Source organism: Scomber scombrus, chromosome 15 (genome assembly GCF_963691925.1).
Source record: "Scomber scombrus chromosome 15, fScoSco1.1, whole genome shotgun sequence".
Taxonomy (NCBI): Eukaryota; Metazoa; Chordata; class Actinopteri; order Scombriformes; family Scombridae; genus Scomber; species Scomber scombrus.
The window spans coordinates 17,499,740-17,522,391 of record NC_084984.1 but is presented as its reverse complement, the minus strand read 5'-3'; the positions used below and the strand labels follow the sequence as shown (position 1 = coordinate 17,522,391).

General features: G+C 39.3%; 1 protein-coding gene across 1 annotated transcript in view; it reads right to left on the bottom strand.

Annotated features, from left to right (window-relative positions):
- Window positions 1-11,382, bottom strand: part of whrna (whirlin a) — a 124,732-nt gene extending 113,350 nt beyond the window's left edge. The window contains exon 1 of the mRNA XM_062434855.1: window positions 10,630-11,382. Within this exon, the coding sequence (XP_062290839.1) occupies window positions 10,630-11,382 (753 nt within the window). The remainder of the gene's footprint in view (window positions 1-10,629) is intronic.
- Window positions 11,383-22,652: the final 11,270 nt, after the last annotated feature.

Here is a 22,652-nt window from a genome sequence, read left to right as displayed (position 1 = left end):
GAGGATTAGAACTTACAAACCACAGAGGAGATCTCAGAGCTTCAATCATTGAGAAATAAAAAGTTCCAGGACTATTAAGTTACCATATAATCATGCAAATAAGTTATCTCCATTGCCATGACTACATCCCTTATCACACTGATCAAGGATATAGTCATGAAAGGAGTCATGAAAATAAGCCTGCCCTCTTTAAAATGCAAAATGATTACACTTTCATGACATATTAAAATAATGACAACATGAAAGGGAAAATGATTATAATGCTAATGATTATGCTCTAATCAGCTCAGGATTGATCACATCGTACGTTGGTGTCGAGGTAATGAATTAGAACGCAGCACGTCGTGTCACAATGTCAGGAAAAAAAGGAAAATGGGGTTTTTACAAGTTGAGAAAAGTAGAGGAAAAGTTGAGGAAAGCTCATCAATCACAGTCAGGTGTGTATAAAAAATTCACCACATAAGCAGCGAAGTGTTATTCATCTTCCTGTAGACATAATAACATTTTGATGACCAGAGTGATTACTGAGGTCAGTGGGGCTCAGATTTGCGGCATCAATACGCTGCCATGTAAAAATGCATGTACACACACAACTAAAGCAGAGTAAGTGGACTAAGTTTAAAGATGAGTATTTCTGGAAATTGGGTTAGTTTGGCTAATGAAACGTTTCCTTGATTTTCACATTCAAATAAGCTTGTTAGATAACTGGGTTAACTTTGACTTGTTGCAAATACAGTCTAGCAGTCTAAAAAAAAGGCAGAATCTTCCTTTAATCATGTTTCTATCATTGTAAAAAGTCTATATCTTTCAAACAATTCCTTTTTTTCGCCGCCTGCAGGATAATAACTACCACTGAGCTTCTTTGTGTGTATGATTGCGGTAGCCACACACACACACACACACACACCTCTTTCTATGCAAGGCTCTAATTATACCTGCTGAGGAGCAACAGACAAAACCAAAGTAACAATGAACCTTCTAAATCCTCATTGATATTCAAAGCAGACCTCCCGCAGTTTCGTAACTCCCACGATGGTTGCGATGGAGCCTCGAGGGAAAATATCCAACATGTTCAATTCAACCATAAATCCCCTCTGAGGTCATGGCAGCAGTATACTGATACCACCTCTGATCAAAGTTTTCAGCAGACACTGTAAAAAAAACTCAAAGTCTGGAGGGCATCACTAAGTCTCTGCTATCAATCATCACCCACTGACAAATATCCACTTAAAAGAACACATTACTTTGCTTAAAGCTATAATATATAACTATGCTGCATTAAATGTCTAAAATCTATCTTATATATTTTATTCAGTTGTGTACTTACATTATCCCAAATGCTTCCAAAAATGTAAAACTTTAATCAAGTAACAGTTCATTTTGTTCCCGGTAAGCGGCCTCGTACATAATCATGTGCGTGTGTATCTGCGTTGTAGTTGCCCGCCATAATGTCATCTAAAAAAACAGTATACGCATACAAGATAATACATTGGCGTTTGGTTGACCACGAGAAGCTGTCATAAATTGACTTTTATTCAGTTTCAAGCCACATTTTAATGATAAACTTTTTCAGATTTTGGTTGTTGTTAAGTATATCTTTTAACCAGACATAGCATTTTTGTCATTTGACATATGGATCTAAAGTTATCAGAGAAACAAGCTGAACAGATGCTAGCAGCAAAAGTTGTCTCACAGACAGATTTCAACTTTTTACAAATTGGCATCATGATGTAGTTATTTCGGCATCTTTTCAGTCTGTTTATTTCAATGAATTCACATCAACATCTAACTTTATTTTGGGTTCATTTCGCTCTCAGGTCTGCAGTTGTTAACTGGGAAGCACAGTAAATCAATAGATTTTAGTGGGGAGCTTGGTGTGACGGCTTAATGTAGTTTATCACAGCAGAACAAACAAAGAAGAATTGATAATGTATTTCTCAGTGTTTACAGTTAAGTGTTGGTACTACAGGGCTGCTGCATTTAGACTATTTTGGACAGGTGTACCTAATAAACTGGCAGCTGAGTGATTATCCAGAAGCATTTTAGTGTCCCTAATACCACTAATACCACTTCATTTTCACATGTGGTGTGATTGCTTTCACCACAGGCCTTCAAAAATAAAACCTGATGTCTGGTCAACTCAGGGCACTCCAGGGAATAATGGAATAAGTCATTTCCTGCGTGGAGGGATTCAGCTCACTGACCGGATATTAATGGCTGCTTCCGGTGATTTAGTGCTATGGCGACCAGGTGATGGATTGAGGACACCTTCGCTGTGAACTGAAGCATTCTGCGACTCCATTGTAAAACAATTAAGCCATTTACAATAGTCAATTTGGCAGTGAATCTGTCTAAGGGACCCCAGGTGGGCCAACCAGAAGAGAATAAAAACACTGCCTTAAGAGGAAATGATGGGATACTGTATTTGACACCAAAGGATGGGTGGAGATGAGAGATATTACTGATTCAGTGTCATGAACAGCTCATAGGGCTAAAACTGCATGTGTGTTTATGTGTGAGCTTGCACTGATATAAGAGATAAGTTTGTGTACACATAGAGACAAAGCCTATCAAAAAGTGAGCGACAGCAAATATATCATCTTCTGTCTGTGACAAGAGAACGTGTTTCTAAATGAAAAACAAAAATATTCAAGAATGCTAAATAAAGAAGAGATAGAGAACAGCTGGATAAAAAACAGCAAGGATTGATGTGTTTAGGATTAGAGCTTAAACCTGCTACTCTGACTACTACTATGTATAAACTGCGGTGACAACTCCTCTCAGCGGGTTTCCATCATCTCCTACTCAGTCTTCACGTCTTTCCTGCAACACCAGTAAACACTTCAATATTCATCAGTGCAGCACGCCATAAGACAAAAGGCGGTCAGAACAGGCCTCCACCTACTTAATTCAAGCAATTTATAAATATTTCACATGATAATTACAGAGAGGAACAGAATTGAAGAGCCACAGTAAAGATTGGGATATTGCACTGGATGGAAGGAATGAGCAATACGGCTAAAATCAACATCATATCCGTGAGGATTTTCTTTCTATTATCAATATTTATCATAATATGACAACATGTATTGATGAAGTGATGATCAATGCACAGAACTCTTTGTCTCAATCAATGCACAGAACTTTTTTCATGCTTCAAGACAACACATTCATTCCTCCATCCATTCATTGTCTTTTTGCTTTTTTATGGCAGTTCTGAGATTAAATACAACACAAAAAGGAGGCATTGTTGTGAGTAAAATCAAATTTAGGGATTTCTTTTAAAACTCTTTTTGGCCAACATGACGACTGCCAACTGATAAAGTGTTCAGTAAGTACAGACCACTGGACTGTATCCATGGACTGCCACTGATGATATCTTTTTCTGTCTTTAGAACAGAGACTTCTGGCTGCCAGGAGTTTAGGATGCTGAAGAAGAAGTGCTGATCCTCCGAACTTCAGCCATGACTCGCTACATACTCACAAAGCCACATACAGTCAAGACTGGAAGCTGGCAAGTAGGAGCCGCCAACCAAATAAACTGTTGGCCAGTGGGTGCTACTTTAAGTGTCTTGCTCAAGGGTGCCACGAGGGTCCTTTTTGAAGAAACACCCGTTCATTTTGATTAATCAGATTTTCCAGCTGCTTCAAATTCAAACTGCTCCTTTCTATTATTTCCTGCTTAAATAGAATAATCCAATTTTTCCATCCCCATTATAACATATTAAAGATACACTCCTTGATTTTGTTGTAGCAATAAAATTATAGGATTTATGGAGCTATAAAAATGTTAATTTCCACAAAAAAAGCGCTTAGTTTCCTTTTCAAATTCAATATTATAGAAGGCGGTAGATCATTATAACTCAGCTGTGTGGTGAAAATACTAAGAAACACTGGCTGAAAGGCATAAAATGTTCTCCGTCTACATTTTTCCATGTGAATTTGTTGACTGTCATTCAAAACCAACAGGACAGAATTTGCAGTGACAGCGAAATCTATGATACACTTGTTCTGTCGCTGGGAAAACTGTAAATCCTTAGCCTTTTCTGCAAGCTTAGATGATGGCGGTGACCCTGCTCAAAGCACATTTTTATTCTGAGAAATAATACATCAGAAAACCCCAGAAAAACCAATTCACAAATCATGAATAATAAAGGAACTAATTACCAGATTAAATAAATGAAAACTGCTGTTTTGAGATACCACTAAAGTGTGATTATGTATTATCATTAAAAATGTACTGCTATTAAATTAATTATGACGGATGAATGAAATGAGGGAAGTTCTTAAATTATATTTCCAAAGTCTCAGGATTAATTCACACTGATCACTGAGTACATTGCATTATCTGCTTCTTGTTGTTGCTGGACTCATTATTCAAATTTTTTTTTAAATTATACTTTCCAAGGAAGAAAAATGACCAAGCCTTGATTTTTTTTGTCTTTGCATCACTGAAAATCAATTCACATTAATATTGCAAGTGTTAAAAAGACAAATATAATAAATGAACCTCTGTGTGACTAAAGTAACAAGTGATGAGATTTGTTTTTTTAAAGGTTAGACATACATAACCTCATAAATCTTCAACAGGAAAAGCCAGCCAAAGGTCCTTTCACTTCATCATGAACACAGATTTCAATGAAATGTATTTACAAGACAGACTCTTCTTTTTTAATTGATGACCGTATTCTTGTAGCCACTTAAGGACACATTTCATACAAATCATAGTATAAGCAAGCACACCATGATTTGTATACACATTAATTATTTGTATGAGATTAAATGATGTACACAAATGAGCTTCTTATGATATAAAGTGCCATCTGAAAGCCCTGTGGAAGTGGTTATGGTTATGGACTGTAAACAAATGGCTTTCATTAAAAAAAGGACCATAGTAGAAAGAGGCCAAAAGCATGATTTATCAACTTGTTAGGTTTATTAATCATGCATTTTATTTATCTAGGGAATGTTTAGCATGCATGTTTTTAGCACTGGCTTCAATATTCAATGACACATTACATTAGAAAATTCACCAGACAGCAAATCCTTAACTGTCACTTGAACAGTTAAGTGTCTCGCTCAAGAGCACATTAGCAGCAGATGAGTGCTGGAAAGAAGGGAGCAGAGAAATAATTCACCTTTGCTGTGATTTTACCAGTATGACATTGGCGCTGTTTACTGTGGTGTTATATAACCTTTAGGGTACCTTTAGGTAACTATCAGCTCCCACATTTAAAGACGGTTGCACTGCAAACTTCTTTGGTGGTTTGACAGCCAATTCTGCTGCTCAGTGTTACTCATATGTAAAAACATGTCCAGAGGGCTGGCCTACAGGCACTGTATCTCATAGATTCCAGTCTGCTCATTGCACTGTTTTTTCAGCTAGCAGCCTGAGTGTAGAGCAGTGCAGATTTGTTTGCACTTTTCACAGGAATGTCTTTCTCCCAGACAAAAATGAGGTCTTCTATTCATATATTCTATCTGTTAACTCAGACATAAACTCTGTGTGTTTAAACCTTATTTGTTAGCTTGGTCAGTAAGTTCACTGGACAAGTTGTGAAACTGTTGGATGCAAACAGGCTTAAAGCCCCTACACAAAGTACACATTCACTTCTTGGAATAATGTTGTGTGAATGTTGGGTCGTCCCTCCATCCAGGACACAATGCTAGCCGGAGCAACTTCATGATCTATGTTTATACAACCATTTGTTCTTGAGCAAACAATGAATGTTGTCCCTCTGAGACACTGAAGGACCTTTTAGGGAGGAAGTCGTGTGTAGAAAGTATCTGTGTCTGACAACAGAAACAGAAGACAAACTCCTCATCAGATATTCCACTGCAGTTTAGAATCAATCTGTTTCAAAGTAATCACATCACCTTTAGAAAGTAAAGATGTTATAACATAAAGTTCAAATGGCAGTGAGGTGTAAATTCTGACTGTTGCTTAAAAAAGTGTTATTCTGCTGTTTATCTAAGCAGTCAACCTCTCAGGTTTTGAGCTGCAAACTCAACTACAACAGCAATCACTCTGGTGTCAGTTTATATGTTGCCGTATCCCAGTGGTTTGGCGATTTACCAACCGCCCCTCAATTATATCCAACAAGAGAGCAGTTAGCCCAGCTAGCTGGATAGCGGAGTCGGGGATACCGTTGTCCAGCCACGTCTCAGTAAAGATGAGGACACAAAAGTTTGTAATTTCTCTACAGGTGGTCGGATGCACACTCAGGCAATCTAGTTAACTGTCGATAAGGAAGACTGACAGGATAGCTGGTCGACTGGGGATAGCCTTCAGCCTAGCTTGGAGAGCCTACTCGCTCTTCATCGCTCACCGCTTTTGGCATAGCCCTGGAAGGTCTACCCCTGAAGGGTCTTCCAGGCTGGTGCCAGAGGTTACGCAGATTCTCCAACATATCACATAGTCTCCTACGTCTCCACTCAATTACCATATATCACAAAGTACATGCACAAGAATATTAGACTACCATACATGACAGTTGTGGTTGACGATTTTTTTAATGCAGTGATGACGGTAATGAGCGGTATTTCAGTATTGTGGTTATAGACGCAGCTCTAGCAATGAATCAATTAATACCATCCTCCAGTTTAATGAGATTTCTATCTGCCTACTGCCATCTAATCAACACTCCGACCATTAGCATTCTGCAGAGCTGCTCAAGGCCACTCACTTCCCATTTCTCTGACTTGTGGTCAAGTCTTTGCATGTCAATGTGTCTAGAAATAGCCCAGGAGTCAACCCAATGAATTTAGACTGGACACATCATTTTTTTTTAAATCATTTCACCTCAAAAACTGGTTCAAAAACACCAAATTACAATATCCCTCAGAATTACTGTGGACATGGTTCCAAACAAATTATAACAAACTAAACAAAACAGGAAAACATGTCGACTAACAAGGTCATCTCCAGCTAACTTTTCTTGTGCCTTTGCGCCATCATTCTGCCTTGGTTTCTCCAGCTCTCCAAGACTTGATACCAATCAGATTAAAAACCTCAGAGGGACCAAAGAGTCTGTGGCTGATTGTTGTCATGTTTTTGTTGAGGCTCTTCCTCCAAAACAACAGGATTTATCCGCATATCCCAATTGTGTCACAAGTCCTTACCCTGCTGTACATATGCTACTGAAGAAAGGGTCTATATGCTGAGTCGCTAGCTCACCTTGGCATTGACTCCAGAGACTGGGGCCAAATCAGTCTCTTAGGATGAGAAGAAAGAGACAGAAAGAAATACAGCAGTAAGCCCTGACTTGTCCATATGCAAAACAACAATCTGCTGCTTTCAGAGGCCAACCCTGAAAACAAAACACACTGTAAAGGCTTATACTAAGCCAACCTTGTTGTTTATGTGGTTTCCTTGATGGCAGTAAAGGAGAGTTTTCTTGTTACATTCTGGTTGTGCAAATAAGAAACAACTTCTGACAGAATCAAAATTCAATCTAAACTTTTTTCATTGATCAGATAAACTCATATGGTCTTGTAAAACTGTATCAAACCTTGTTTTGGCTACTTGAGGGCAGAATAACTCCAAATGTATCAGAAAGACGTACAGCCCTTAAAAATGTAAGCCTTTAACCTTAAGTTGTGGTTTCCACCAACTCCTGAGAATAATGCCTGGCTCTTTAGTTTTATATCTGCTCTTTGGAGATGGACAGGTGGTGTACAATGCCTTTATAAGAGCTTTTTTACTGAAACCCATGCCATAAAAAACAAAATAACTGCTTAAAAGATGCTAAATATCTCTGGAAAGATTTAGGGATGAGTAGCAATTTTCTGAGGTTTGGTCACTACAAGCTACTAATTAGTGGGGCTTTGGAATTGGATACTCTGTGGGAGCATAAGTTCAGTTCAAGGTGAGCAGACTGCATCAGCAGCTTATTCAAAAGTGACATTTCATCTGTCAAATGTGCCAGAAGCTTAACTTCCCTGAGCTGTTTTCAAGACTTGGCTGGTGGCTTTTATAAATGGCTTTAAACTTTTAGAATAAAGAACATCATAATTCACTGAGTAAGTGTTTATAAAAATTAATCAACAGCTCAATAGTTTGTATACAATTCCCATAAGTGAAAAAGGCAATCTGCAATCTGCTTTTCTAAATTGGCTTCTTCATTTGAATATAAAACGTTATTCTGAAGTTTTGCACAATGTTTTTATTTCAATCACACACCATGAATATGCATTGATGGACTCACTAGTAGGCAGAGTTTTCAGAGGTTAAACAATTGTAGTTTTAAAAGCCTGTAATAACATTTAGACTCAACCGAGGATGCATAAAAATAACTGAACAAGCATTTTTTAATGACCTGCGGAGGGGGTTTTATCTCAGGCAGGGCTTCTCTCAGGTTGGCCGTGTGCCTGGTCTGTCACACTGATAACAGCGGTAGGTAAAGCACCACTGATAGCAGGATAACTAGTAGTAGTCCAGTTGTAGAGTGTTTAGTTTCCACAGATAACAACTACTAACATAAGAAATAACCTGCACTCTGTACGTGACCTCATCAGAAAAACTCTTAAATGCTCATTTACAGCCGCAAAAATCAATATCCTTCAATCAAAAGAAGAGACAACTTAAATATGGAGGAAATTGATTGGTAAACTCATGCCATTGGTATTCTATCTGATGCAGTTTGAGATCATGTTCAGTGGGAGCTGCAGAGACGTTCTGCTGCAGTCTTATGACTAAAGGCATTAGTTTGCAGAGCAGATGCAGAGAAACAACTAGGGCAAAACTAGCACAATGACCTCTTTACTTTATCATACACCATCTGTGGTCATGTGGACAAAAACACAGCGTTATGAATGAACACATAGGGGTTATGGGTCCAAGTCACTGATAGATTAACATAACATTAGCTTAACAAAGTTACAAAGTGTTTTCAACCATAAAATAAAACTGAATACAATGAGAATAGTTGAGACTACAGTGGGACATGGACCATTTAAGGCATACTCACTCATAGCAACTGGGCAAGAAGACGTCTGCAGTAGGAAGAATAAAGGATGAATATATATGGAGTGTATCCTGTAAAGCCCTTAAACTATGTTCCAAAACACACAAAGGCATCCAATAAAAGGAAAAACAGATGTAACATGTTCACATTTCTTGGTATTAGTCAAGAGCCTTCAGGGCAGTATTCTGGATTAAATAAAGGTAGTGGATTGCTTCATGGCTCAGCTGTGCATAAACAGAATTACAAAAGTCCACATGAGAAGAGATAAAAGCATGGATGACTTTTTCCAAGTACGCTGAAGGTTGGAGAGGACTTAATTTGAGCTCTAATCCATGTCCGTTAAAGGAAAAAAAACAGTGACCTCCCAACTACACACAAACAATCACTAGTTTAGAAAGCAGCTTATATGTATTTTGAAATATTTAACACTTTGGTGGCTATTTTTCATTTTGTAGGTAGAATTGTTGGCTGTTTTTACTGATAAAAAAAACTATCTCCTCAATGGAAGTGTGAGCCAGGGCTGCCAGAGTGGATGAAAATCATTGTCAAAATCTTCTTTTTGTCAATACTGACACAAAAAGGCTACAATATGTGCTAGAAAAGCAGTTAAGATGAATAGACCGGTACAAAATGAGTTTTCCAAAATAAAGGAAAAACCATAAGTAGCAAAAGCATTGACAGAGAGTATTTTTTCGCAGAACTTACTCCTAAGTTGAACTGTTTTAACAACAAGGAATCCCTGTAATGTGAATGTATACAGCATGGGCAAATGGGTGCATATAAGTGCAATCACAAATTCGATACTAAATGCCAGGCTTTGAGGAGAGAAGTGAGAAAGCAGAGGCAGAACCGATCAGGAGGGGAAGAAGGCGAGAGCCGGGTGAATTTCCAGCACCATGGAGAGCTCACAGGACTCATAAAAACTGGCAAGGTCCCTTACAAGGCAGCCTTTTAAATCAATCTGCACTGCACACAAATCAGACATACTCTTTCATCACCTCATTTGCTAATAGGCTTTTTTTACACTCAGTGGCATGGACAATAGTGCTCAGTGCTAAAGGGCCCTGGTCTTTATTCTCTGTTTATAGCTCCAGAGTATAAAAGGGGGGCCAACCTCTGCCTCCTTTCCCACAAACACACACACACACACACACACATACACACACACACACACACACACACACACACACACACACACACACACACACACACACACACTCTCTCCTCCATGGTTACCAGCTGCTTTGAAGGTGTCTAGTTACCTGCCTGCATCCTACAAGTTGTAGTAGTGTGCAGTTTACACCACAGTGCAGCTGCAACACATTGATAGGACAATTAGACTGAACTCCTTCCTCCAAACATGATTAATTCCCCTCAGCAATCTGGCTTGTTAGCAACAAGGGGTCTATTTTAGACACCGGGGCCAAATACATAATTAATATGAGGCAGGAGCGTGGTATACACAGGAGATATAGGTTTAGAGGACAAAGCCAGTGCAGATAGTTCCCATGACTCAGGCTTTCGTTGCCAGTTCACTGAATAGCTGCGGGCTACTGATTTATCGAGAGGATAAATGCGGGCTGTAAAAGCGGTGCGAGTGCAAGTTTTAATGTGAGTGGGAAACAAAAAGGAATTAAAAATAAATAAATAAATTAAAACTTACTTTAACTGCTTCAGCGTGAGTGACTTTCTCGAAGACTTTGTCGTTAACTTTCATGATCTGGTCGCCGATGCGGAGACCCTCTTTTTCCGCCAGGCTCCCCGGCTCCACGAGGGACACGTAGATGCCGACCCCGTGCTCTGAGCCTCCCCGGATGCTAAAGCCCAGGCCCTCGTTGCTCTTGTGCCTCTTCATTGTGACCTGCCTCAACTCTCCGGGTGGCTCGTGGATAAAGTTCCTCCCGAGCAGAGGCACCAGTGGAGCTGTCCCGTCGCTGCTGGTGCTGAAACTGTCCGGCGAGCCCCGCAGAGCCACCTGAAACTCTGGCGGGTTGTTTGGCGAGAAATGTCCCGGGGGAGTCGGGCTGGCGCTGGCGCTGGGGAAGTCGCCCGGCGGGGGGGGTTCCGCGTTGCCGTTACTGGCGGCTAAATCCGATTTTAAATAGAGGCCCTCCGAGGTGTACTGCTCGAAGAGGAGCTGGTCTGAGCGGGGGATGACCAGCCTCAGCATGGGCAGAAGTTGCCTCTTGCTGGGCGCGTTGAGGATGACGTTGAGTGTCTGAACCAGGTCGTACACGTTGCGTTTGGAGTGGTAGACATTGAGGCAGTGGATGAACTGCTCCCTCTCGAAGTCGTTGAGCAGGAGGTTGAGCGCGTTGTGCAGCTTCCTCACGTTGGCTGAGAGTGTCCGAGCGCTGGAGGCCACCGAGTTGGCCGAGGAGCTGAGAGACATGCGCTCCAGGTCGGTATTGCTCATCCTGGCGGTGTGACCGGGACACGGCGCCACACTGGTGCAGGTTAGAGAGCTGGCATTGCGGGCTGGCGGCGCGGGATTAAACCGGCGCTTGGCATCACGACCACTGGAGGACGTGCACTCCGGTTATATCCATTGTGTGTGTGTGTTTCTCTCTCTCTCTCCAAACAGACGAGCCACTACTTTATTACTCACAATTTGCAGATAGAGCGACGAAAGGGCAACTTCAACAGGCAATTAAGTCCAACTAATTCAATTTCACAGTCGACACAAATTAATTAGCACTTACCATAATTGAGGAAAAAACAGTAATTGGACTGCGCAAACTTCAGGTGTCAAAACTGGAGATGCAACAAAAAACAGCCTTGGTGGATAACTGCTCCCGCTCCGCCACAGAGCTTAACACTGAGCCACGTAAATATCTCAGCCTGTGTGTCATTAGCAGCGGGTCTTATATTCCAGGAGGTCAGGTGGCTGCGAGCCGCCACTTCTCTGGTGTCCGCCTCACCGTCAACACCTCCGCTCCACAACAAGGCGGAATAAACAAAACTATCTGTGTTTAGTTCACCGTCGGACTCGCAACTCAACTAGAAAAAGCTATTTCCCCGACGAAGAAAAAGAAAAGACAAAAAGTTGTTGTTTTTTCCCCCCCCTCCTGCTCCCTGCTCAGCGTCCCGAGGAGTTCATAATATCCTGCTCCGGTGTCGGGTTTTAGTTCCAAACGACGTCAAATACACACACAAAAATATCCACAAACCAAGCGACGTGTACTCCAGCTCCTTTGTTTGTTTGTTGGTATATTTTATCGGCCTCTTAACAGTCCGGTGACCGAGCTGAGGTGACCTGCTGCTGGGTGTCTCTACGGCGCTCACCGGAGTGTGGCGGCTCTCTCGCATCTGACCGTCCTCTCTGTCAGGAAATGACGCAGCCTCGTGCAGCCAATACGTTATTTATAACCGACAACATGCGCTCGTGGCCCCGCGCTCGCGACACTACAGAGACCAATAAGTTACTTAACAGGACGTTAATTGTTACCTATTGATTAGCCTCGGCTTGTATTAGCGTGAATGCATGTTAATACATGAGAGACACTAACTGCTATCAGGACGTATTGATTGGGACTAAAAGGGAAGGCATAGGAGAGGGATCATGTCTGTTGTTGTTAGGCTATATTAAGACTGTCTTTGGATTGTGTTGCTTATTGTTGTAGATGGTTCTATGGATGTAATGTTTTACTGTCTGGTCTTGTTTATCTGATATCAGGGTCTATATTGGAAACAAGTGTTCTTACTTTTTAGTCTACATGTTATCCCTTGGATTCATTGTCTTCTTGCCAAGTGCCCTGTTATTAAATCCACATTTTAGAGTTAATATCTTACACTGCACTGTAACATTTTATTCTCCTGTTTTATCTGTCTTATTCTATTTGAGCTCAGCTTTATTTCCAATGTAACACCTTTAAATTAAATTAAAAAGTCTTTTTTTTGTGCCATGTGTTGCTTTTATATCCTGTCTAGATGCATTTGAGGTTTTATGTAAAGCACTTTGAGATGCCTTATTGTTGAAATGTGCTATACAAATAAATGTGTCATGCCTTCTGTATCTATAAATAAAATAACATCAAAGTCCTGTCCTTGTGTGTTTGTGTTGATTTGTATTTTAAAGTCTATAAGCAGCAAAAGACAATTTGGATGTGCAGAACATTTTATATTTTATATTGTTTGTTCCATTATTTCACCAGGCATTTGTTGACTACCATATTGTCGTTTTATACGGAACTGTTTAAATATTGCCATTGTTTCTTTTTTCCCAACTGTGTAAATAAATCCTTCAATGCCGTTGTGTTTACAGCAATTTCAAGTGCGTAAAGTTTCCTCCAAAGTGGTTGCTAGAGTGCATGCTGTTGAATAAAACAATGGAGAAAATGCACAGAGAAAGCCTTATTAATACATTGCTTTAAAAGCTGACATCAGGACTTGTCATAAGAGGAAAACCATTAACAAAGACTCCTTTATTGATGTGTACCAGTTAGCCATGACAGTGAGCCAGAATCCACAATGCCAAGACCCTGAAGCCAAAGCAGCTAAGTGGATTTCAGCCACCATTAATTTAATGATGCTTCTCCCACTGTCACATCTCAAAATGTCCCCCATGAAAGAGGCATTCTTTTCCCAAAATACTATTAGTTAATAGTGTTGAAATCTTAATTGGTATCATATTAATACTTTAAAAAAAGAACTATGATCTCACCCAAGAAAGTTCCTAATTTAGGCACGCCCTATAATGACCAGTGTTGATTTACTTACATTTGGTGTAAAAGGATATTTTAGTGCAGGAAACATTATTCTCTTGCATCAACAGAAGCCAAGACAACTTTAAAATGACTTGTAACTGTCCTTTACTTCATTTTTTATTGCCATTTTTGTATCCTTTAATCCCACATTGTGAAAAAGCAGCTTTCACAGTATATCACATTGAACTCACACAACTGTCCCTGATTGGCTGATTTTCCTCCATTGTCTGGACAGCATCAATCTTCTCTGTCAGGTCACCCAGTGGTAGGAGTTTAACCAGCTTTGGAATCCCTGATCCATGAGTCCTCGAGCTGTAGCAAAAAAGGAGCAAAGTGGAGTTGAACTCAGTTTCCCCCGAGTGGTCAGTCACAAGTGCAAAATGAGAGCAGCAGTGATAAAGCCTGCTGCTCTGAGGCCACTGTGTTGACAAATGGCACTTTGCAGTTTTGGCAGAGTTTCAGAGCCTATCTGTCCTTAAAAAAATGGCAGCTGCTGAGAGCCAAATATTCCTTCTGCTTTATTAACCACTAACTGATGTATTTAAAAGGCTGACCAGAGCAAACAGAGGAACATCTGCTGTCAGAAAAGGAACTACTGTGCCAGTTTGTTTGTTTTTTTTATTTGAAAATGGAACCCAGTGTGTGCTGGCTGATAAAATTCCCCATGCAAAAAACTAAGAGAAAAATTAAAACAGACACAGACAATCAAAATGGTCCGCGGAAATGAATCAATAACACTGAGGCGTGTGGAGATTATCAGAGGAACAAATGAGATAAAAGCGGAGCTGACTGAAATCCCAGATGAAGTCAACACTCTGCATCCTGAAAGTGACACAGCCGAACCGTCAGCCAGCCACGCAGATAAAAAAGCAATCTGATAGCACATGCATAGTTTCAGAGGAGGTTTATCAGTTAATAGTTTTCCTCTCTGAGTCTTAATTTTTCCTTTTTTTTCTTTTAAATGAGCATCCCAAGCTCTTTGGCTTGTCTATAATGGTGGTTAATTTCAGTTTATGGTAAGATGGTCTGATACAATGAATAGGGCTGCAACTACTGATTATTTTCATTTTTCGGACACATTAATTCATAGATGAAAATTGAAAAGAAATAAATGCCCTTCACTAGTTCACAGAGCACAAAATGACATCATCAAATTGTTTGTCTTGATTGGCTAATCCATTAATCAATGAATCATTGCAGCACTATTGAAGATAGCTCCGACTGTTGAACTGTGTTTAGTCTCAAAATGTCAGCAGTGAACTGGAGGGAAATTTTGGGGAACATATAACAAAATAAGGCAATCTGATGTTGTAATATTGGGGGAAAACCAAATTGTGATAATACACATAATAACAAGTAAGAGACAATAAATGTAGGCAGTCTCTCTCTCTTAAAAAAACACTAAACTGTCAAAAGTATGTGGGCAGCATTGTACTTGGAGCCAATGAAAGGAAACCTTTACCCTACAGTGTGTACTATGCTTCCAGCTTTGTATCAACAGTGTGAGGAAGACCATGTTCTGTCTCAAAATGACAATACCCCCCTCCACACACACACACACACACTCACACCCCACAAACCATGCTCCATAAAGAAAAGGTTTTTGCAGTTTGGTGTTTGAAGTTGACACAGAGCTCTGACTTCAATCTCATCTAACACCTTTGAGATGAACTGTAGCGTCAACTGCGAGCCACTTCTAAAATATTAAGTCAAGGCATTGGTAGCCGCTATTTTATTTTTGATATATGGTCAACAGTGACATGAACTACAGGGGTCATGTTTGGAGGGGTTCTGTGGTGAAAAAAAAAGATGAATATGAACTTTTTAGATGGACTCAGAAACTGACTAACAACAACAAAACTACCAAATTGTGTATTCTGTATAGTGACTGTGGTGCACTGGCAATCTGAACTGATTACCATAAACTGTGCCCTGAAGAGTCCAAGAGGCAAAAACAACTATAATAATAAAATTTAATTATGCATCAGAAAAACATAGACTCAAACAGCCGTGAATTACAAATAGGTTAAGGTTCATCTGTAGGGAAGTGGAAAAAAATTAGTTTTGAGTTTTGTTTTTTATCAATTAATTCCTTGTCTAACAACACAAACTAGAACAAATTTTGACAGGTGAACAATATGAAGCTGGTGTATTGTGGAATAACAATGACACTCCACACTTGGAAAGCAGTAAAAATCGCATTATAGGTTGTTGGTGTTCAGTTAAGCCTTATTTTGGTTTAAGACACTAAAGCTAAAGTGAATACATAGCACATAAAGTAATGAATAATGTCAGCTTTAAGTTATTTCAACAAATAACACTGAAATCTGACAGAAAGTACTGTTTATTCAGAATAAACGCAGCATTTAAATACCAAAAACAATATGTTCTCGATTACTTATGACATCTATACATTACGTTGATAGCTATGGTTCTTTGTTGAGCTTTCTGTATTTGAAAATTCTCCCTTCACTCCATTAAAATGGAAATTAATAAAAATTAAGGGGGCGTTTTACAGCACATATAGGCTAATAGGCTATGAGTGTAAACAGTGGAGAAAAAAATCAATGAAAAATGGTGAAACTGCTCCTTTTCTTTTTTTGGTCTGTTTAGCTGAGTAAGAGTTAAAAGAGAGACTGTGAACATGCATGTGCACATGTGTGTGTTTGTATGACTGTGTGTGTGTGTGTGTGTGTGTGTGTGTGTGTGTGTGTGTGTGTGTGTGTGTGTGTGTGTGTGTGTGTGTGTGTGTGTGTGTGTGTGTGTGTGTGTGTGTGTGTGTGTGTGTGTCTGTGTCTGTGTCTATGTCTGTGTTTGAAGTTGATCAATGGCAGTAATTAGAGGAATTCAGCAGTGGGAAACATTGGAAAGCCAAACAGTATTTTAATGGACTGAGATGCACAGAGCAGAGCGGCAGAGAAGAGAAAAGCTACAGAGAGTTCAGTATGTGAAAGAAAATCAAACACTGAGAGAGGAAGAGATACAAAAAAAGAGAGAAAATGAACATAATATGCTCTTCAACATCACCCACAGAGCTACTGATTTTGCCTGTTATCATAATTTTCAATTTTAACTCTTAGTTGAACGCCCGGCGCTGCAAATATAAATTATTTCATGGTGGCAGAGCAATTAATTTGTTAATGTAGAGATGACTGCTGTGAGCTGAACCACTGCATTATGATAACAGCTCTGTGGGAAACTCTGTGTGTGTGCATGTGTCTAAGAGAGACAGGCTGAAAAAAGCCTCTGGCTACTGGCTTTAGCTGACCAGGGCACTCTGCCTCAAGAAAAGAGTTCTTAAAATAAAGAAGGCTACCTACTCACAATTAAATTACCACATTTCATGGTTTACCGTAATCATTTTGAAGGCTTAACAAGGCTTAAATACTTCACATAATAGGCTTAACTGCGTATGACTAAAAGATTAACAGAGTCATCGGTTTTCCTCAAATGGAGAATAAATAGCCTGTGAACAGGTGGGCATTTAAAAAAAAAACTTTAAAAAAACGTATTCTTAAAGCTGCCTTAATAAATACTTTCATATCACCAATGGATCAAATGACTCTTAGAGATTTGTTTGCATCAGGAGTGATGTGACACACAGTCCTACCAATCATTCCACACTATTCCCCTGATCTACAGGTGGCTGTAATGCACTAAGAAATCCACAAATGCCCCAACAAAGGTAGAGAAGAAAAAGACTGCAAGATAGTACACATGGATGTAAACAATGCAGGATTCAAACCACTTTTTAAAAAATAGTTTTGCAAATCTTTTATGAGGAAGGAAAATGGTGACACACAATGAGGACACACATCATGATTTTTTGGTAAATGTAAATATGACTTTTGTTTGTTTGCAGGAAAACTCCACAGAGAGTTATACCCCAGCTCTGCAGTTGTCCTCAGCTCTGCAGAGTGTTTAGGGTCTCAGCTAATCGTTTTGGTTTCACAGCCCGCAAATGCACTGTTTTGGCTCATTCTCACATCATCTACCAATAGCAGCAGGCAGCTGTGACAAAACTCTAAAAAACTAAACTAAACTAAACTAAAAAAAAGCTGTATGACACTTTCCCAGCACCAAATGTACAATGGTTATCTTTCTCAAGAGTTGGGGGAGACCAAAACAGAGCTAAAAGGAGAGTGAGTATTGGTGTAGTAGTGCATTAAAAATCCAGCAGTTAAAATAACATTCCTTTTGTCATAATGTGTTATTTGCTGGATTTATACTGTATTGGACGGAATATAAGGCTGTTTCTTTTTAAATGAGGGGTCTGAAGAACTCCAGTCTTTATTGTGTCCTTCACATCTACACCTTTGCCTGCATTTGTACCCAATATATGAACCATATCACCTGACTTATGTTGCTAGGAAACAGCTCAGACCAGCATTATGTCCTGTCACCTACTGATAAGAAACACTCAACAGTTAATTATTCTCTAATTATTATGTATTCATTATTTTTCATTTTCATATAATCTTTGGAGCACAGCAGCGGGAAATAAAGCTGGACCCATTCAGAACATGTATACTATATTTATTTCTTTTAACGTGCGCTCATACTTGTAGTAGCATATACTGGTGCTCAATTCAATCAGCACAGAACACATTTTGTCTAATCTTTGCATAACAATTTGTAACAATGGGTTATACTACAAAACTTGTGCAGAGAGGATTTAAAGTCACCGGACGGAGACACTGGAGAGAAACTGAGAGCTGAGTGTCTGAAAACATTAACTCACTCAGACCAGAGTCGCAACTTCATGAGTCACACATCATTGAGCTTTTCCCACTGATTACCTTTAATATACGACTGTGGCTATTCACCTGGAAGAAGAGGTTTTCATTTGGTTTTATGTAGCAGACTCAATGCTCCAGTGTCACATTCAACTAACCAAGTTATTAAATATAACTCCTGTTTTTTAACTTACATACATGTGGGGAGAATAAAACTATGACGATGACTCAACTGTAAATACAGAAGCTAATACAAAGGTGATTCATGCAAAGTGTGGAGAACTGTTTAAAGTTGCTACTTTAAAACATAATAGATGTTTTTCCATCAGCGTCCCGGGGGGGTATTCATGAGTTTTAAAACCACAAGTGTCCTTTATGAGCTATATCTTATGAGTCATATGTGTTTGTGGTGTTAAAACTGTGGGAGGAGAAGTCTGCAAAAGCAGAATAAGAACAATATAAGTTTAAAATATAATGCTAATGACTTTTGACTAGCAATCTCATAATAATGGCTTCAAATTTCTCAAAAACACTACAAAGTAACATTTAAAGAGTGAGGCTACTACTACTTGTGTCAATCATAGTTTTCAACATCTAACTGTTACATGTAAAAACAAGCAGCTCTAAAACAGAATAGCTGCTCAAATAAACTGCAGCCCAACATTGACTTTTCTTTTTGGGCACAGGTATCAAAATATCTTCAGGTGCAATAATTCAGATGTGTATGTAGGTACCAAGAAAAATAGAAAAATAAAATATATATATATACATATGTGTATACATATATGGTACCCTTTATAAGTCCAAAATAGAAAAGACAAAAGAGGGCATCTTGTACACAATATATAGTCTCTCATCCTGATCTTGTTTGAGTCACAGTCCTTTTAATTCTGAATTGATGACATTTTCAAATCAGGAAGTGACTGATGATGAGTAACAAGTATGAGTCTGACCAGTGTTCAACAGTCAGTACTTATGGACAAATGTCTACAGCTGCAGCAATTACTCGATAAGTCGATCAACAAAAAATTTTGATAACTAGTTATAATGTCAATATTTGCTGGTTGCCATTTCTCAAATGTGAGGACTTTAAGCTTTTATGGGAAATACATGATAGTAAACTCAATTTCGTTGGGTTTTGGATTGTTGATCAGACAAAACAAGATATCTAAAGATTTCTGTCATTTTACAGACAATAAGGTTAATAAAGAACATAATCTGAAGATTAATCATGAGCTGCAGCATTACACATTTTGTTCATTATCAAAAAAGTCTGTCGGTAGTGCAATATGCCACCACCGACAGTCTCAACAGAAATCAAATAAATAACAAATGTTTACAAGTACAAGTAATAAAAAAATTACTTTAAAAGAGAGAGAGACAGAGAGAGAGAGAGAGAGAGAGAGAGAGAGAGAGAGAGAGAGAGAGAGAGAGAGAGAGAGAGAGAGAGAGAGAGAGAGAGAGAGAGAGAGAGACAGAAGTGTTGTCCCGACCTGAACAGGGTATAGAATAATACAGAATAAACTGATTTTCAAACAAATCTTATTTCTTAAATATGATTTAAATTTCTATAAACGGTCTGGAGATAAAAAGGGCTCCACTTATGTGAATTAGCTTTCTAGCCTATCCAATTTTCTATGAGAGTAGCTCCCCTGCAGTGAGGCTTTCATGGTGTTTAAAAGAGGAGCGTCGAACAGGCTGAGAGAACCAGAGACAATGAACATGTGTTAAGAAATGTCTTTTTTAATTATTATTATTCATCCTTTAAATCTCTAACCAGTTCTAAGCAGAGCTTCACAAAGTATGGTGGGTAGACTTTTCATCTCATTATTTACTTCTAGAAGTCTGAGGCACCATCATCATCAAAGAAAGGCTGTGAAGATGCAACTGGTTTTCTGGTGCAAATCTTCAAAATAAACATATTCACTGGGGACATCTAAATATCTGAAGAAACTAATTTCCGTTGAGGTCACTGAGATGTTAAAATGTCAAGATCCTGGAAATTATTTTTGCTTGTCAGTCCACTCCTGATCCGACTCACTGCACAACAACGCATTGATCAGTGTCTTAAAATAGCTCCACTGTGTTTGTTTGCGATTGATTATCTGATTTGACCACCGATCACAGTTGGCTGAGCTGCTGCAGTAATGGCAGCTGGGGGTATGGACGGATGACACAGTTACACACACACACACACACACACACACACACACACACACACACACACACACACACACACACACACACACACACACACACACACACACACACACACACACACAAACAGAGGCAGTGCATGGACCTATCATTTCACTTACAGCAGCTGACTAGTCAGATCAGATCTTCAGTGATAAGCTGGACATTAATCATGAATTACTGTGGTTATGAACGTGTGTTGTAAAATCAGTGCAGCTCTGCAGCAGTGATAAGATTTACGTGCAATCTAAATTTCAAAGCAACAGTGGATCATTTTTTGATCATGGATTCTGCTTCATGTTTTACATTTATAGCATCTTTGTGGTCATTAGAGGACTTGTGAAAGGTCAACTCTTACATCTTAGGAAATACACTTGTTCACTTTCTTACCAGGACTCAAATCAGAAGATTGATATCAGTTTCATCTGAGTGTTCAGTAGAGAGATACGTTCAGGACATGCTTAACTTAGCACAGAATCAGAAGGAACTCTTAGCCAGGTAACATATAGAACAAGAAAGTCAGACTGTGTGGTTTAATGAGCAGTTGGCTTACCAGTATTTGTGCTAAACTAGACTAAAACATGGAGCTCTGAAGACCCAAATTATTTCTCAAAAGTGTCCCCTCACCTTTGTGCAACTTTTGTCTGATTCAAATGGTGAATAAACTCATTGTTGCACCTGGTGGCTTATGGGAGAAACATACCCACTGTAGGCTACAGATGTTCTCACTAACTGTGGCTGTAGTGAGTGGTTTTTGCTTTCCCACCACAGGGGGCAGTAGTGAGCCAATTATGGCTTAGCATAAACAAAACTGTACACTCGAAAACTTAGTTGGGATGTCTACATAAAAGGTGAGATAATTTTTATCGGAAGTGTTTCCAAAAAGTATGTTTCTGTTTAACAAGAGAAAAGACTTCAAGGCTGAGGATTAAGTGTGCAGTTTGGCAACCATAAATTATATGGCAAGAATCCGACTGTCTCATCCTTAAACTCAAAATGAATGCTTGGCTGAATGTAAAGTGTGTGGAAAAAATGTCAATCTGGCTACCTTCTATATAGCCTACCCATGTGACAAAAGCCAGGTTGAATTTCCAATGAAGACTATTAGAGGTAACTGATGTGAATGAGCTGTGAACAATGGATTGACATAAGTCATGTCTACATATCTAAGTCATGTCCACAGTATTAACAGTATATGTTGATTAACAGCATAAATGTATCTTAATGCACCTGCCAGACAACCAACAGAAAAATTACCTCAGCTACTACAAGAGAGAAATCCACAATGATAATACAGCAGGTAGACAGCAGCAACATTAGACCAGAAACTAATGGCCATTAGATGCCAAGACATTAAACACAAGCATTAGTGGACAGCAACAAAACTGCCAGCAGCAACCAGAGCCTTATGATTTACTCATATTACTGAAACATACACTAACTGAGCCAACATCAATTCAGAATAAACATTTAGCAGAAGCAACTAACTTACTTTATTAAAGTGAAACTTAATTGCCAAGGTCCAAAGTTTCCAGCAGGACAGGAGAATAGTTACCTGTAACTTCAGTTCTATGAGTATATGCAGACCTCTCTAATGAGGTTTTCTATTGGTTCACCTTACAAAGCTCCACCTGGCCCCTGAGAAAGATCTTAAACTTACCATCTAATCAGGGGGTAGAAACCACGCTGCACCCTCCCTCTATAAAGAACCTAGCGTACTCACTGCTCGTCTCACTTTGAAACTCAACAACAAACAACCTGGGCCAGCTGGGCTTCTGGTTAGAGGGCTTCACATGTACTCAAAGGACTGGAGTTACATCCAGGTAACTACTTTCTCTATGTCATACATGCTCTGCCCTCTAATGAGCTTTGTAATTGGTTAAAAACTAAGTTGAAGGCTGATAGGGATGAGATATACTCTTATCTGGGCCCGAACCAACACTAATCCAAACCCAGCCACAGCCAAGAAACAGTAGCAGTCCAGTGGTCAAGCACTGTTTGCCTGAGGGCCTCGCTTTGAGAGACGCTCGAACCTGGCAGGCTTACAG